Source organism: Oncorhynchus mykiss, chromosome 6, assembly GCF_057628025.1.
Source record: "Oncorhynchus mykiss isolate SJ-2025 chromosome 6, ASM5762802v1, whole genome shotgun sequence".
In the NCBI taxonomy this organism is placed as follows: Eukaryota; Metazoa; Chordata; class Actinopteri; order Salmoniformes; family Salmonidae; genus Oncorhynchus; species Oncorhynchus mykiss.
Genome location: NC_143027.1, coordinates 8,810,538 through 8,827,398, shown reverse-complemented (window position 1 = coordinate 8,827,398; position 16,861 = coordinate 8,810,538). Strand labels below are relative to the sequence as shown.

The 16,861-nt window shown below is 41.2% G+C and overlaps 1 protein-coding gene across 2 annotated transcripts in view; it reads right to left on the bottom strand.

The window, feature by feature from the left end:
• The window catches only part of lifra (LIF receptor subunit alpha a), a 47,437-nt gene that overhangs the window by 7,889 nt on the left and 22,687 nt on the right, over positions 1 to 16,861 (bottom strand). Inside the window, exons 1-13 of one of the 2 annotated variants that reach the window (XM_036979355.2) lie at positions 15,341 to 15,825; positions 9,986 to 10,139; positions 9,644 to 9,780; positions 9,258 to 9,411; positions 6,568 to 6,843; positions 6,262 to 6,391; positions 5,580 to 5,710; positions 5,290 to 5,435; positions 4,492 to 4,645; positions 3,827 to 3,891; positions 3,387 to 3,609; positions 2,842 to 3,027; positions 2,598 to 2,699 (exon numbers count right to left, since the gene is read on the bottom strand). In XM_036979355.2, coding sequence (XP_036835250.2) covers positions 2,598 to 2,699; positions 2,842 to 3,027; positions 3,387 to 3,609; positions 3,827 to 3,891; positions 4,492 to 4,645; positions 5,290 to 5,435; positions 5,580 to 5,710; positions 6,262 to 6,391; positions 6,568 to 6,843; positions 9,258 to 9,411; positions 9,644 to 9,780; positions 9,986 to 10,049 — 1,768 coding nt within the window. In that variant the 5' untranslated portion in view covers positions 10,050 to 10,139; positions 15,341 to 15,825. Of the gene's footprint in view, positions 1 to 2,597; positions 2,700 to 2,841; positions 3,028 to 3,386; positions 3,610 to 3,826; positions 3,892 to 4,491; positions 4,646 to 5,289; positions 5,436 to 5,579; positions 5,711 to 6,261; positions 6,392 to 6,567; positions 6,844 to 9,257; positions 9,412 to 9,643; positions 9,781 to 9,985; positions 10,140 to 15,340; positions 15,826 to 16,861 lie in introns of those variants that run through there. The other variant, XM_090236936.1, reaches the window with a different exon arrangement.

Below are 16,861 nucleotides of genomic sequence, written 5' to 3'. Positions count from 1 at the left end.
GGGCCACTCCAGAAGGTCAGGGCTGACTGGGCCACTCCAGAAGGTCAGGGCTGACTGGGCCACTCCAGAAGGTCAGGGCTGACTGGGCCACTCCAGAAGGTCAGGGCTGACTGGGCCACTCCAGAAGGTCAGGGCTGACTGGGCCACTCCAGAAGGTCAGGACTGACTGGGCCACTCCAGAAGGTCAGGGCTGACTGGGCCACTCCAGAAGGCGTATTTTCTTCTGTTCAAGCAATTCTGTTGTTGATTTACTTCTGTGTTTTGGGTCATTATCCTATTTCATCACCCAACTTCTGTTCAATTCAAAGCTTCAATTGGCGGACAGAGCCTTACATTCTCCTGCGAAACGTCTTGATAAACTTTGCATGCTGTCCAGGCCCTAAGGCAGTCCCAACCATGATGCTCCCTCCACCATACGTTACAGTTGGGATGAGGTTTTGATGTACATTTTTTTCTCTCCACACATAGTGTTGTGTGTTCCTTCCAAACAACTCCACATTAGTTTCATCTGTCCGCAGAATATTTTTCCAGTAGAGCTGTGGAACATCCAGGTGCTCTTTTGCAAACTTAAGAAGTGCAGCAAAGTTATTTTTGGACAGCAGTGGCTTCTTCCGTAGTGTCCTCCCATGAACACCATTCTTGTTTAGTGTTTTAAAATATCGTAAACTCGTCAACAGAGATGTTAGCATGTCCCAGAGATTTCTGTAAATCTTTAGCTGACACTCTAGGATTCTTCTTAACCTGATTGAACATTCTGCGCTGTGCTCTTGCAGTAATCTTTGCAGGACGGCCACTCCTAGGAAGAGTAGCAACAGGGCTGAAATTTCTCCATTTATAGACAATTTGTCATACCGTGGACTGACTTTTAGAGTTAACAATTCTTAATCTTAGGTCTTCTGAGATATCTTTTGTTTGAGGCATGGTTCACTTCAGGTAATGCTTCTCATGAATAACAAACTCAAATTTTGTGAGTGTTTATGGGGAAGGCAGCTCTAACCAACATCTCCAATCTCGTCTCATTGATTGGACTCCAGGTTAGTTGACACCTGACTCCAATTAGATTTTGAGAAGTCATTAGCCCTGGGGTTCACATAATTTTCCAACCTACACTGAATGAATGTTTAAATGATGTATTCAATATAGAAAAATACAATCATTTATTAGTTTAAGCACACTGTGTCTGTCTATTGTTGTGACTTAGATGAAGATCAGGTCAAATGTATGCAGTAATCCAGGTCATTTCAAAAGGTTCACATACTTTTTCTTGCCACTGTAGATCGATACTTACTAGTGGAACCTTGAGTTAACCATCCCTGTGAACATGTTTGGTATATTGGGGCGGCAGGGTAGCCTAGTGGTTAGAGCGTTGGACTAGTAACCGGAAGGTTGCAAGTTCAAACCCCCAAGCTGACTGTCGTACTTACCAGGATCTGTCGTTCTGCCCCTGAACTGTTCCTAGGCCGTCATTGAAAATAAGAATTTGTGACTGACTTGCCTAGTTAAATAAAGGTAAAAAATAATAATAAATATCATGTTTTTATATTTTAACAGTGAAGTGAGGTAGGTTGGAAACTTCTAGTAGTAGAGCTTTATAAACAAAAATGGAGTAATGGAATGCTCTACAGACATTAATGACGACCAGTCAATCTTTTGATACAGGAAGCACAGGAAGCACTGACGCATATTAAAACTGTGATAAAGCGGAGGGCACTATGGTAGATGGCATCCAGAGGTTTAAGAGTAGTGGCTTCTGCATTCCAGTAAATAGTGTCACCATATAGTCAAGAACTGGCAGGAAAGTTGACTGTACAATCTGCTTCCTGCTGTTTAGGGAGAGGCACGATCTATTTCTATAAAAATAAGCACACTTAAAATTTCAGCTTCTTAACGAGCTCATCCGTATGTTTTTTTTTAAACGTCAAATTATTGTCATTCCAAAAGCCCAAATATTTATAGGCTGGAACCTGCTCGATGAAAGAACCATCCAATGCATAAATGTGTAAGCCATCTAAAATATTGCTACGAGAAAATATAACATTTCGTTTTTTCCCGCATTGAGTAACAATTTTAAATCAACAAGGGACAAAATCTGAGTGCAGCTCCAACATAGCCTCGTCAGCCGCAGGGACAATAGAGTACACAAGTGTCATCTGCATACTGAGGAATGTTACAGGTCTTTGCAAATAGGTCCAATATTATTTATATAAATAGTAAAGAGATCAGGTCCCAAAACCGATCCATGCGAGACACCTTTAGTAATATCGAGGTAACTTGACACCAACACATGGTCTCCTGTCTGATAGATAGTTCCCAAACCACTTGCAAGACGACTGGTCGGGGCCCATTTCAGACAACCACTGAATGAGTAGGGCGATGGTCGACAGTATCTAAGGCCTTGGATAGGTGTATAAATATGGCAGCACAGTGATTCCTATGATCTAAGCAATTTAATATATAATTTAAGACAAGCGTAGTGTAATAACGAACAAAATACTCAAATGTGTTTTTTTTTGGAGTAAAATATCCCAGAAAAGACAACTACAACATGCTCAATTGCAGTCATTCAATTGCAGTCATTCAATTGCCAGCCAACCTACCAAGTTCCTGCATGTACCCATGCCACCTCTCTAGCAACACCGTGGACTCCGATGAACAGGCATACAAAGAAAACGTGTATCTCACTCCTGCAAAAAAGTTCCCTGCGAAGGAGAAAAAAAAACATTTATTGAGACACACTCTGTGATAGACTGGCTTTCTGGCAAATGCAGACGGGCCAGTCACACACACTAAATCAAATTATGTAAACTTGAAAAAAAAGAAATGTTATCTTCCCAGACTCACCGGATTGAACCATGGTGTTGGTGTTGTCCGCTGCCACCCTGGTCCACTCCACATTGCAGTCCTGTGTGCAGCTAGTGTTGTACCAGTCCACCACGTAGCCACAGCTAGCGTTAGCATGGGCCACCCAGGACAGGGGAAACCCACTGCCATTGAACGCGACCTTGGAGATGGCGGTGTCCTCTGCGTCTAAAAGATAGTCGGAGTTCAGTCTCATTCCAAGAGACCTAGTTTTCCCAACATGCATCACTTTTAAAGTTACATGTGTAAAGGAGAGAGTGCAAAGGCAAGTATTCATAAATCGTCTCAGAGCAGGAGTGCCCTATCGTTGATGATTTCAAAAGCCAAACTGATCGTAGATCTGGAGTCCTATTCTGAGACGCTGAATTTGGCCCTTTCCCCCCCCATTCTTACCTGGCAAGTGTCTGGGGATGACGACCCGTTTTCCCCCTTCTTACCGGGTAAGTGTCTGGGGATGACGACCCGTTTTCCCCCAGTCTTACCGGGTAAGTGTCTGGGGATGACGACCCGTTTTCCCCCATTCTTACCTGGCAAGTATCTGGGGATGACAACGTTCGCTGGGAGGGAGACTCCTGCAGGATTCCGAGCGGTGACAGTGACCGTGACTTTACTCCCGAGGTCAGTCACGTTGATGGGGAGACTATACACACTCTGGGGAAGGGTGAGAGTCTGTTGGCTGTTCTCCTCAGGGCTCCACAGGATCACCTCATAACCGCTGATCTGGCCATGGCTCTCGCTCTTTGTTAGAGGCTTGAGGAGAAATGGATAGCCGGTGAGGAGTACATTTAGGAACAGTTTTGCAGACACAGATGAAGGCTCGTGCTAGACAAAAAAATATGCTTAGTGGAGTATTTCTATTGAAAGTGCTTTTAAATCCAGGACTAGTATTGTAGATACTTTCTCACATGACCACTCACACACACACAGACACCCAGAATATTATGATAAGCAGCTAGGTAGTACTCACTTTCCACAAAACACGGCCTAGGTTGTCGCTGTCCATCCACAGCCATATGTCAGGAGCAACAGGGCCTGGCACAGGAGGAAAAAAAACAGAGCTTAAAAGCTGGGAATCCTTAAATGGTGAAACTGCCACGGCCGTGGGTGACATTACAACAAAGACGTCACTGCAAACAATGAACACTGTTTCCCCCACTGACACGCGTGACAGAACAGCAGCATATGTACTGCAACGTGTTTTACCATGATGCACCATGCTCCCCAGCGCTGCTACCTCAACAAAACAAAAACAATAACAACGGTAGTGGAGCCGCTAGTGGGGCCGTTTCCCCTACTGCGGAATTCCATCTCTTAAAAAGTGTTTAGTTCTGTATTTCAGTGTTTTCCTCATTGTCTAATGAAAGCCGTATGTGTGGAAACAGCAACGCCATGTAACCAAACATATCAATGAGTCATGACTAGGTCAAAGGTCAATGGAATGTCAAGTCTCATTTCAGAGTTAAATGTTACTGTGATTGTTTTAGCATTTCTTTTAGATGTTTTGTATGATTTATATATAATCTCTGTCGGTGTATACCTCTGAATAGCATTTCATCTCAATACCACAATATTTATATTTAAAATAAAATACTGTTCACAAAAATATCTCCAATGACAGGGGTGTGTGCTTACGGTCCATTTTGGTTTGGAAACTCAGCGGCAGACTCCACTCTCCCCATTTCCAGAAGTTCTTCTGGGATCCACAGCGAACCTTAACGCTGTACTTTTCATCGGGCTGCAGGTCCTTCAGTACCACTGTGTTCAGTCCGTAACCAGTGTAGGTTTGCTAGATTTGTTTAAAAAAATATATAGGTTTTTAAACAACACAAAGCCATAAGCATACAATAAATTATTTCGATGTCATACACCTAGTCAGATGATCCTTTCCTACATGTTTTCATGGTCACTGCCTCGTTGAAATAGAATTGAATAAAGGCGGTAGTGGTCGAATATTTTGAGATGTTCCAATCTCCCCCTTAAATGTCGAACTCTTTACTTCCTTACTCTCTGTACTCTCTTATAATTTAAATAACATTCCAAAAAATGTATCACACACATTTGTGACGACATTTGGTAACATCAGGGATATTGGATTACATCCATTTTAGAGGATGATGCTAAATCATGCTAGCTACTGCCTGTAGCAAAAGGTAAACAACATATTATTGTGGATGCTGTCACTACTGGCTTACAGAGACAACTCAAGGTAAGATTAAAAGGACCCGTTTGTTTTTTTTCAATCAAATCTCCATTTGATGTAAATGGCAGGTTATAAACGTGCCCAGACAGACACCTGTTTTACGATCTCACTTAGCTGGTAGGTTAAGTTTCTCAAAACCAAGTGAAATCGCAGAAAAATAAACAAACTTGTCCTTTAATGTAACCCAAACATGTATATTGGATAAATAATCCCCTTTCAAGTTCACTCACCGTGCTGCTGTTCAAGTGGCTGGTCCGTTGCACCTGGCAGATAAGGGACAGCCTCTCGAAACCCTTATCCTTCCACAGCCAACCCACACTGGCATTCCAGCTATAGACCTCTGGGGTGGTCAAATTCACAGGGGCCACTGGGCGGACTGGCAACAACATCACATTCAAAAGAGTGTGTAAAGACCTCGCTCTGCTGATGCTGTGGACTTGTTGTATTGAGGTTTACATACAGTCATCTAATATGAATCATATTTAGTAATAATGAGACTGTATTGAACAGCAGCACTGACCTCTGTGACCCAGCTCGGCTGCGTCTGTAAGCCTGAACTCGCCCAGCAGGTTGCGTGCGACTAGGGTCCAGTTCCCATCCCACTGCTCCAAACCACAACGCATGTTGCTGTTCCTGGCTTTGGGGCAGTTCCTGAACATTGCAATGGCAATGAAAAGTGATGAAAGTAGACATTATTGGAAGCTTATGTTATGCAATAGGGACGGGTCCTGAATGACATCCTATTTCCTATACAGTGCACTACTTTTGACTAGAGGCCATTTGCAACACAGACATATCTAAAGCTGCAATATGTAACTTGTTTGGGCGATCCAACCAAATTCACACAGAAATGTGAGTTATAGATTTGTCATTCACATTGGAAACAAGTCTAAGAAGTGGTAGATCTATGTGCACTATTTCTCTGCTTCCCATGCTTAAGTTTCATTTTTGCATCTTTTACTTTCAGTTTTGTACACCAGCTTCAAACAGCTGAAAATAAAATTGTTTTGGTTATTGAAAAGATATTTCACAGCGGTTTTGATGGTACAATGATTCTCTACACTCCCGAGTACTTATTTTCTCACAAACTGAAATTAGGCGAATTATTCAAATTTTAGCAACCAGGAAATGGCAGAGTGATTTCTGCATATTGCACCTTCAGGGAAACAGAGGATGAAAGGTGAATGTTTGTAAGACTGTACCTTCCATTCAGGGTGTAGTACGTCTGACGGGTCATTCCAAACAGGTAGGTATCTCGGCCCTTTGACCACTGACAGTCCACAGAGATCAGGTCATGGGTTTCACACACCAAGTCACTGGGCAGAGGGGGGTCTAGAGATGGTGGGGGGGGGGAGATATGGTCAAGGAAAATCTCAACATATTTAGCCAATAGGCATTCACATACAACAGATAAGACATACAATGCAAATTAGCCGCGATTGATTCACAATTCTACATTGAACACGACAGTATGAGAGAGTAGAAGCAACACTACAAAGTGGACTTACACCCCACAAAGACAACAGCGCCGGCGATAATCATTTTCTTCTCGTTGCTGCAGACCACATTGGTCCCGGAGGGGTTGGACGGGCCCTGATTGGTCATCGTGGTAGCGTAGGTCCGCCTACTCAGCATGTTCTCTTTCACGAGTGTGTCTTTGTACCACAGGCTTCCAAACTGTTGACCCTCTTCCACGATGCAGCAGAACGTCATGTTGCTGCCCACGGGAACCGTTTTCCCCTCTGGGTACATTTGTGAGTCTGTGTTGTCCGGGAGATCCAACCCTGGGAGAAGAAACAAAATGGAGGTCAAAATGGAATGGTGGAACTCACCAATGGTACAGTCGCTGACTGAACATTGAAGAGACCCTCTTATTTAGCTGTTTTAATGCACATTTCCTGCAATACACGACTTGAACATAACAAAATCAATAAAATACTCCTGCCTGTCGAGCTTTTATCTTTTATACACACACACACACAGTTATATATATATATATATATACTTAGGTTGGAGTCAAGAAAACAAACAAACTATAGTTTTGGCAAGTCGGTTAGGACATCTACTTGGTGCATTTTCCAACAATTGTTTACAGACAGATTATTTAATTTATAATTCACTGTATCACAATTCCAGTGGGTCAGAAGTTTACATACACTAAGTTGAATGTGCCTTTAAAGAGCTTGGAAAATTCCAGAAAATGACATCATGGCTTTAGAAGCTTCTGATAGGCTAATTGACATCATTCGAGTCATTTAGAGGTTTACCTGTGGATGTATTTCAAGGTCTACCTTCAAACTCAGTGCCTCTTTGCTTGACATCAAAAGAAAATCAGCCCCAAAATTTGTAGACCTCCACAAGTCTGGTTCATCCTTGGGAGCAATTTCCAAACGCCTGAAGGTACCATGTTCATCAGTATAAACACCATGGGACCACACAGCCATCATACCGCTCAGCAAGGAGACGCGTTCTGTCTCCTAGAGATGAACGTACTTTGGTGTGAAAAGTGCAAATCAATCCAAGAACAGCAGCAAAGGACGCTGTGAAGATGCTGGAGGAAACAGGTACAAAAGTATCTATATCCGCAGTAAAACGAGTCGTATATCGACATAACCTGAAAGGCCGCTCAGCAAGGAAGATGCCACTGCTCCAAAACTGCCATACAAAAGGCCAGACTACGGTTTGCAAATGCACATGGGGACAAAGATTGTACTTTTTGGAGAAATGTCCTCTGGTCTGATGAAACAAAGTAGAACTGTTTGGCCATAATGACCATCGTTATGTTTGAAGGAAAAGCCAAAGAACACTATCCCAACTGTGAAGCACGGAGGTGGCAGCAGTATGTTGTGGGGGTGCTTTGCTGCAGGAGGGACTGGTGCACTTCACAAAATAGATGGCAACATGAGGGAGGAAAATTATGTGGATATATTGAAGCAACATCTCAAGACAAGTTAAAGCTTGATCACAAATGGGTCTTCCAAATGGACAATGACCCCAAGCATTCTTCCAAAGTTGTGGCAAAATGGCTTAAGGACAACAAAGTTAAGGTATTGGAGTGGCCATCAGAAAGCACTGACCTCAATCCCATAGAAAATTTGTGGGAAGAACTGTGCGAGCAAGGAGGCCTACAAACCCGACTCAGTTACAACAGCTGGGTCAAAATTCACCCAACTTATTGTGGGAAGCTTGTGGAAGGCTACCTTAAATGTTTGACCCAAGTTAAACAATTTCAAGGCAATGCTACCAAATACTAATTGAATGTATGTAAACTTCTGACCCACTGGGAATGTAATTAAAGAAATAAAAGCTGAAATAAAATCATTCTAAACTTCTGACTTCAACTGTACACACACATACATATAAATATATACACATATGTAACAGTATAGCTTCCGCCCCTCTCCTCGCCCCGACCTGGGCTCGAACCAGGGACCCTCTGCACACATCAACAACTGACACCCACGAAGAATTGTTACCCATCGCTCCACAAAAGCCGCGGCCCTTGCAGAGCAAGGGGAACAACTACTTCAAGGTCTCAGAGCGAGTGACGTCACCGATTGAAACGCTATTAGCGTGAACCCCGCTAACTAGCTAGCCATTTCACATCGGTTACATATACACACACATATACACACACGGTATTATTACTCTAAGTTTACACTGAATGTTTAAAAAAAAAAATTGTTTGGAAATATGCAGCCACAAAAAAACACTTAGGCGACCCGCCCAATACTTTTCTATGCAGAAGAAACCCTGATTATGACAGCAGAGGCCTGCCCCACTGTAAAAACACTTTATTTATTCCAGAGGGGCAATTAGTTTGAGTAGGTCTGCAACAACCACGACACCATACCACACCCATCCACTCACATCGTCATCAAATCCTCCTAAACCACCAGACATTACTGGCATCTAAAAAGGCATCAAAACAATTCTGTCCATAAAAAGGACATGTACAGCTCACCACACCTATTGTTTTCCCGAGTACATAATGCTATTGGTGAAAATGTGATATTCCTGTTTTGTACAAAATTCCAGGAGCTTTCCCCAAAAATCCCCAGGTTTTCCAGAAATTCTGGTTGGAGGATTCCAGATATGTGCTCATTCCCGTCTGATTGCGTGAATCTTACCCTCCTCTAGGAAGAACAACATATAGGGAGTTGTTCAAGCCCCCCCCCGTGTGCAGAGAGAGACCAACCTGGAAGTATCTGTTGAGAACTCCATTCGCTGACATCTTGGCCGTCTCTGGAGCGTACTTTGACCGACAGAGAGGTACACTCCAGGGGTACTGGAGAGGTCCAGTTCCATTGGTGCTTCCCTGTGCTCTGGTCTTCTGTTACACCCACTGTTTCCTACCAAAACAAATAAGTTGAATTGTTAAGACGTTGGCTTTCCTGAGCGTGAGACCAGGGTTCAGATCACACCCATGACAAAAGCATGTGCTCCAGTCAAGAGACACGACTGAAGAGCAAGACACTACAAGTGAACATGTAGTCTACCGACGCTAAGAAAGAGTAAGGATCTGTTACAATATGCTTTTAAAAATTAAAACACAGTCTTGATCAAACATAATACTTCACTTACATTCAGCACCATCTCCATGAGTTCAGTGCGTAGAATCTCCACGTCAAAGGTAGAGGCGTGGCCGTCCTCCCATGTGACCGATAGCGTTTGTGTTTCCTTGTCTGCATCCAGCCTCACTTGCTGTGGTGGTACGAGTCCTGCAGACCCATCGACAGTTTGAAAACCCAAATACAGAACGCTTCAGTTAGTGACCTTATCAAGTCCTGAGCATCAATATGATCTGATAATAAAATGTTATGGCGCTTTATGACTTGTTATGTGCATGTAACCTTTCTAAAGACTTATTAGAAGGCTTATATAATATGTTATAAACACTAATCCCATCTCACTGGATAGACTTACCACTGGCCTGGCTCTCTGTGACCCTCAGGCCCAGGAGCAGAATGCAGAAGAACAGACTTGGCATGGTGGTTAAGTTAGATCCTTCCAGGTGATGCAGTCTGTGGTTTACTGCAACAGCAGTTGAGACATGGCAACGGGAGACAACAGCACTTCCCTGTCGACACACACAATAAGATAATATTAGAATAAAATGTAAATATGAATAAAAAGAGCCTTAGTCTCTGCATCACGTAATTTATCATGTGATTTACCTGAGACCCCAAAATTACAATGCCAGTTACAGACACCCTGTAATGACGTGGTACAAGTCGGCGTGGTTGTTCTGACTTGAATTCAGCAGAGCCACTTCAATTTTCGAGAAAAAGTAGCAACAAATACTAGACTATTACGTACAAGAGAATGTAATGTTTTCTTTAAAGTCTATAAAAAAAATGCTGTGACCAGCATAAATATACAACTAGCAGCTGCACTAGTAAAAAAAATGTCACGGACAAATTGTTCCCATTTCCCCTACAGTAGATTTGCATGCAGTAGCCTAGCTCTGGCACAATGCCTTAGTACACATCCCTTTACAAAGAGAGCAGAGGGAACTCGTAAGCTCTTACTATATATAGCCTAATAATTAACAAGATACAAGCTTGTTATGATTAACCTAACAAAATGTGGAAGAGGTAAAGAGGTGTGAACAATATTTTGGATGACTTGACTTGCTTCTGCTTAAAATGTCATTAAATTGATAGATTTGTTTTGAGAAACGTCAGACTGTAAATACATGCATGTGAATACGTTTAAGTGAGCTTTTAGTAGACAGTGATAGGCCTATGAAGATCAGATTCTTCATTATTCCATTACACATGAACATAGCCAGATGTGTTTACTGCAGTGGTACATATGCGGGATCTTAACATGATCAGACTTGTGTTGCTGAGAATGTTCCTACACAACAAGAAATGCAAACTTGTAGTGTATTCGAGGTTTAAAACAACTTTAAAAAAGGCTTATAAAATGTGCAATTTCAACTTTAAAATGTCAAGACTTGATTTGCCCTAAGGATTGTTCCATGTCACATCAGCAATCTCATATTGTTCTGAAATCGTTTCTGTAGTTAGAAACAGAAAAGATTAGCATTCAAATCTTTGAATCTCTGAGAAAGCAATCAATTGTGTTAATTGATTGCACCCAAATTGGCCATTTTAATTTATAGAATTCATATAATATTCAATAGATAGAGTACCTAATATCTGATTTGGGCTAAGATTTTTTCTTACAATGAGTAAGACATGGGGAAAACAAAGAAATGGTCAAAAGCCAATGAGTAATTAGTATCAGGTCTCTATGTCTGACATGTAGTATCGTTTCTTCATACTATTGTTCGGTTCTAAATAAACAGAAAAAAACCTTGCAAAGAGGATGCATGTTTTGGAATATTTTTTATTCTATACAGGTTTCCTTCTTTTCACTCTCAATTAGGTTAGTATTGTGGAGTAACTACAATGTTGTTGATCCATCCTCAGTTCTCCTATCACAGCCATTAAACTGTTTTAAAGTCACCATTGGCCTCATGGTGAAATCCCTGAGCTGTTTCTTCCCTCTCCGGCAACGGAGTTTGGAAGGACGCCTGTATCTTTGTAGTGACTGGGTGTATTGATACACCAGCCAAAGTGTAATTAATAACTTCACCATGCTCAAAGGAATAACCAATGTCTGCTTTATAAAAATATATATACCCATCTACCAATAGGTGCCCTTCCCTGATCTTTATGGTTGAATCTGTGTTTGAAATTCATTGCTCGACTGAGGGGCCTTACAATTATCTGTATGTATGTATGTATGTGTGGGGTACTGAGATGAGGTAGTCATTCAAAAACATAATGTTAAAGACTATTATTTGACACAGAGAGTCCATGCAACTTATTATGTGACTTGTTAAACACATTTTTACTCCTGAACGTATTTAGCCTTGTCGTAACAAAGGGATGAATACTTATTGACTTTCGTTTGACTTTCGCCTTTCGTTTTTAATGAATTTGTAGAAATTTCTAAAAACATAATTCCATATTATGGGGTATTTTGTTTAGGCCAGGTCAATTTAATACATATTCAATTCAGGGTGTAACACAACAAAATGTGGAAGAAGTAAAGGGGTGTGAATACCTTCTGAAAGCCTTGTAAACCCAACAGTTTCAATGACTAATTGGTGTGCTGTGTGCGTGGGTGGCTTTTTACCAGTTTTTTGGATTCCTCATGTCTAACTCGTTGTTATAAAAAGGTTTGGTCCAAATCTGTACTTTATTTATTTTTACCCCAAATTCATGGTATCCAATTGTTACGGTCTTATCGCTGCAACTCACGTACGGACTCGGGAGAGACGTGCGTCCTCCAAAACACAACCCAACCAAGCCGCACTGCTTCTTAACAGCGCGCATCCAACCCGGAAGCCAATGTGTCGGAGGAAACAGCGTGCACTGCGCATAGCCCGCCACATGAGTTGCTAGTGCACAATGAGACAAGGATGTCCCTGCAAGGCCCTCCCTAACCCGGACGACAGTGGCACCACCCCATGGGCCTTGCGGTCGCGGCCGGCTGCGATAGAGCCTGGGCTCGAACCCCGAGTCTCTGGTGGCACAGCGATGCAATGCAGTGCCTTAGACCACTGCGCCACCCGGGAGGCTCCACTTTTTTTATTCAATATTATATGAATCCACAAATAATGCTGCAGGAATGCTAAATCTTATCTGTTTCTAAGAAGGGAAACAATTTCAGAACAATCCGATGGTGGGTGTCAGAATCATCGTTCTTGTACTTTGAGGTGGAATGACCCCAAATAAATAAAACAAATGTATCAACCCCTCCAAAAAAAAAAAAAAAGGCCATTAATTATAATCCACATATTAATTCACATTTCCTGTTGATCTAGGAATATTTTCATGCTGTTGCAAACTGGCTCAAATTAAGATCAGACAGCTGTTAACTGTATCCTGGTCCCAGATCTGTTGATCCTATCATGTCAATTCACTGTCATACCAAACATACAAGGAGTTGACATGATAGCAGAAACAGTTCTGGGAGCGGGCTATAAAATGCCCTTAGGTACGACGCATCTATGTGCTCGAGACAGAGATTTGGGGTTAAATCAACATTGTGTTGTGATGTTGTCATGACTCCACTCCAGTTGGTCCAGTTCCCTGGGACAAGCTTGAGCAGGCCTATCATCCTGCATTACAATGATAACACAACCGTAACTTAAAGGAGTGTCCATCTCTTCTAAACCCATTAAAAGAACATTGTAGGCAGTTAACTGGGTTTGCTATTATTAGAAAATATAAGACTGTACAGGTGAGGTTAAATAGAGCCCAGCCCTAAAGCAGATCTCCCTTCTGAACAATGAAAAAGACCTGGGGCAGCAGGTAGCCTAGTGGTTAGAGCATTGGACTAGTAACCAAAAGGTTGCAAATTCAAATCCCCGAGCTGACAAGGTAAAAATCTGTTGTTATGCCCCTGAACAAGGCAGGGCATTGACAATAAGAATCTGTTCTTAAATGACTTGCATAGTTAAATAAAGGTAAAATATAAAAAAACATGCATTACATGGTTTGGTCCACACATCCCCAGAAATGAACAAGGTCTCTCTAGTCTACAGGTGTACAATAAAGTGACCCTTCACATCCAAATAACCTCAGAATTCTGTGGAAAATGACATGCTGAAGACCGAAGTGATAAAACACACAAGCACAAAGTCCCATAAGGAGAAGGAAGTACAAATGCAGAGTAGAGGAACCAATATTGGCTGCTATGTCTACTCCTCTTACAGCATCAAATGCCTAGAGACCACAAACACCACAACAGCCTGCATCCCACAACTGATTGCTTTCGATAAGAACCATGATCCGTAATGCATTTCTGTGGAACCAAGGATGTGAAACAGTATGCTTCTGTTTTAATGGAAGGAGCAGATCAAGTCCTTGGCAGTCTTAGGAACATGAGCAACTAATTTGTTTCCTTCCTTCCTTCCTGTTCTCTTTCTGGGGAAAATACAACTCACTATCAGACAGAATAATAGGGCTAGCATGTATCCTAAATTAAAAGGGGTATAACTTCAAAAGCTTGCAGCAGCACCTCACTTGAACACGGAACTATTCTTCCACTTGTGTAAATAATCAGCCGAGTGAGAAAAAATAACATGGTCATTGCATTTTTAAATACACAAGTCGAACAATTCACACCGCATCCTTTTTATGCATTTTAAGTCATGTTGAGTTAGAGCTGGGATGCTAGAGGAAAGCCTAATGATCACAGTTTAAACTCTGTACTGAAAGTACTCCCATCTTGAAAACAGTGCTAAAATTGACCATTGAACAAGATACAAGTAAAGTGATCCGTTCCTCCCGTTCTAGATCCACTTAATAGTATTTTCATCTAGCCTACATGCACTAGCTTGTTAGTTGACACTATTCAGTGATAAATACCGATTGTAAATCAACACACGTTGAGGTAGCTAGCATGTGTTCATGTAGAGAGGTAGTAACGGGCCATTCCATTTAGCAATCCAAAACACCAGTGGGTACTGTTAACATTGTATTTAGTTATTTAGTTTAGTTAAAATAAATGTAAATTCTGGAGATTTTTAAAATGTAAATAATGGTTGAATATGAGGTATTAAGGATATTTATGCAATTGTAGTGTGTGTGTGTGTGTGTGTGGGGGGGGGGGGCTACCTAGCCATCTAACGTTACCTGCCTATTAAAATTAGCTAAATCTGTTTTTGATACCTGTTTTACTAAACTAACGTTAGCTATGTTCATATTCAAATAGCTAACCATAAATTAATATAAGTAAATGGTTACTACCTAGCCATCTAACGTTACCTGCCTATTAAAATTAGCTAAATCTGTTTTTGATACCTGTTTTACTAAACTAACGTTAGCTATGTTCATATTCAAATAGCTAACCATAAATTAATATAAGTAAATGGTTAGCAAACTCATGATAGCCAGTAAGGTTAGTTATGATTATAATAACACATTGTATTTCAAAACACGCCATGGCCTTTACTTTAGCTAACGTTAACGGTTTATAATTTGGCTGATTTTAGATCAGTAGCTAACGTTAGGCCTTGATGCTACCTACACACCAATGATTCTGTACAAAATGTATCTAGACCAACACCATAATAATAACAACCTCACTATAACGTTAGCTAACTAGTTTATAGTTTAACTAAATTCTACTAGGCTACTTGCCAGCAAGCTATATTTAGCTTTCTAGCTAACTCCGTTACACGCAGACATGATGTTGTTTCGTGTTATGGAGAGCGCGTCAACCCAATAATAATTTAAAAAAAATATCCGACATTACCTTACACCGACCTGGGATCACGTAGTAGATCGTTTTTTAAAATATAACAATTAACCTTTTTAATGATCAACAACCGGTGGATATTAGATATAAAAACAAATGTAAAGAGAGAGTTGAAATGTGAGTTTCAACAAGCTAGCTGTCTTGTCAAGCTTCTCCGTGAGTACAGAGAATTCAGAATTCCAGAATGTCGGATTTACTGGAAAAGGCGTACGATACACGTCCGATTCCATTTCGGTGACGAGCCTCCCTTCCCTACTCGTTTGTTCCTTAGCTGGTTTGCAAATCTGAGGTTATTTGAAAGGTAAGATCAATATGGTGATGGATACATACATTATCTTGATTGGCCATCGAATTAATTTGATATATTAAGAGCTTTCAAGTCCAGTGCATCAAAGGGATTGAAGAATAAGAGGCTAGAGACTGAAATGGAACTGGGCCTGAAAACGTCAAATTGGCGACAACTGGAGAGCATTTCCGGTCTCGCCTATATTGAATAATTTTATTGACCATCCACTTTGCTGACGTTAGATCATTTTCCTTTGCCGTAGTATTTCACAGTGGCCAATAAATATATTTGCAAAGAAGTACAAATATATGTTTATATGTTTGAAAGAATTCAGATAGCTTTATGTAAGGTAGTGTATAAAGAAACACAGCTCCCTCTCAAGAACCCCTGCTGTGCCATGCAGGTCAAGGAGAGCACGAGTCGCACGGGATTGGTTATTACTGGGGGATATTGGTTATGTAATTATGTGCACGAGCACAAATCACCACATCTGTAATTTAAATGTCGTCCTTATCTCTAATATCGGTCATTTTTTACATAGCAGGAGAGAAATGATTGCAGCCGGAAATAACAACAGTTTATTGACCAACTCCACCGAGGTCCTCTGATAATACTAGTCCCGTGCAAATCGACATCCATGTGTTTTGAGAGAAATGTCTGAGCTTTACATTTCTCTCAAGTGTTTCTCGCTGTTTCAGCAAGAAAACAGTAACTGATTCGATCATTTGATGCTTAAAACGAAGTGCTGCGCATAGCCAATATATGAAAAGCCTATGTATCAACTTTCAGTGAATGCTTTTGCTTATAGGTGTGCCAATGAATTGGACATCGCCAAATGCGTCAGTTGTAAAAACATTGCGCCTATGTAATGCAACCCTTGCTGTTAATACATCGCAAATCAGTATTACAACTGAGCTAAACGTTTGGAAATGACAAGTGCACTTTCTCATTCATAGCCTAAAAATGCATCTCAAGTGCAAGTGCGCTGTTTAGCTCACATCTGCAAGTTGGGGCCATTTAGGACGTCTTCTACTGCGGATCGCGAAACTATCCTAATGATTATAATTACACTTCCTCAATCCAGATATTATGGCGACACTATACCGAGGATGCTTTTCGGTATGGCGTAGGAATTTGGGAGCCAAACTGGAGTTATCAGTGTTTCATGTTATCACGTAGACATGTTGAAATATCTTCACGCCTTGATTAAAAAAAAATAAACGTCCAGGCTT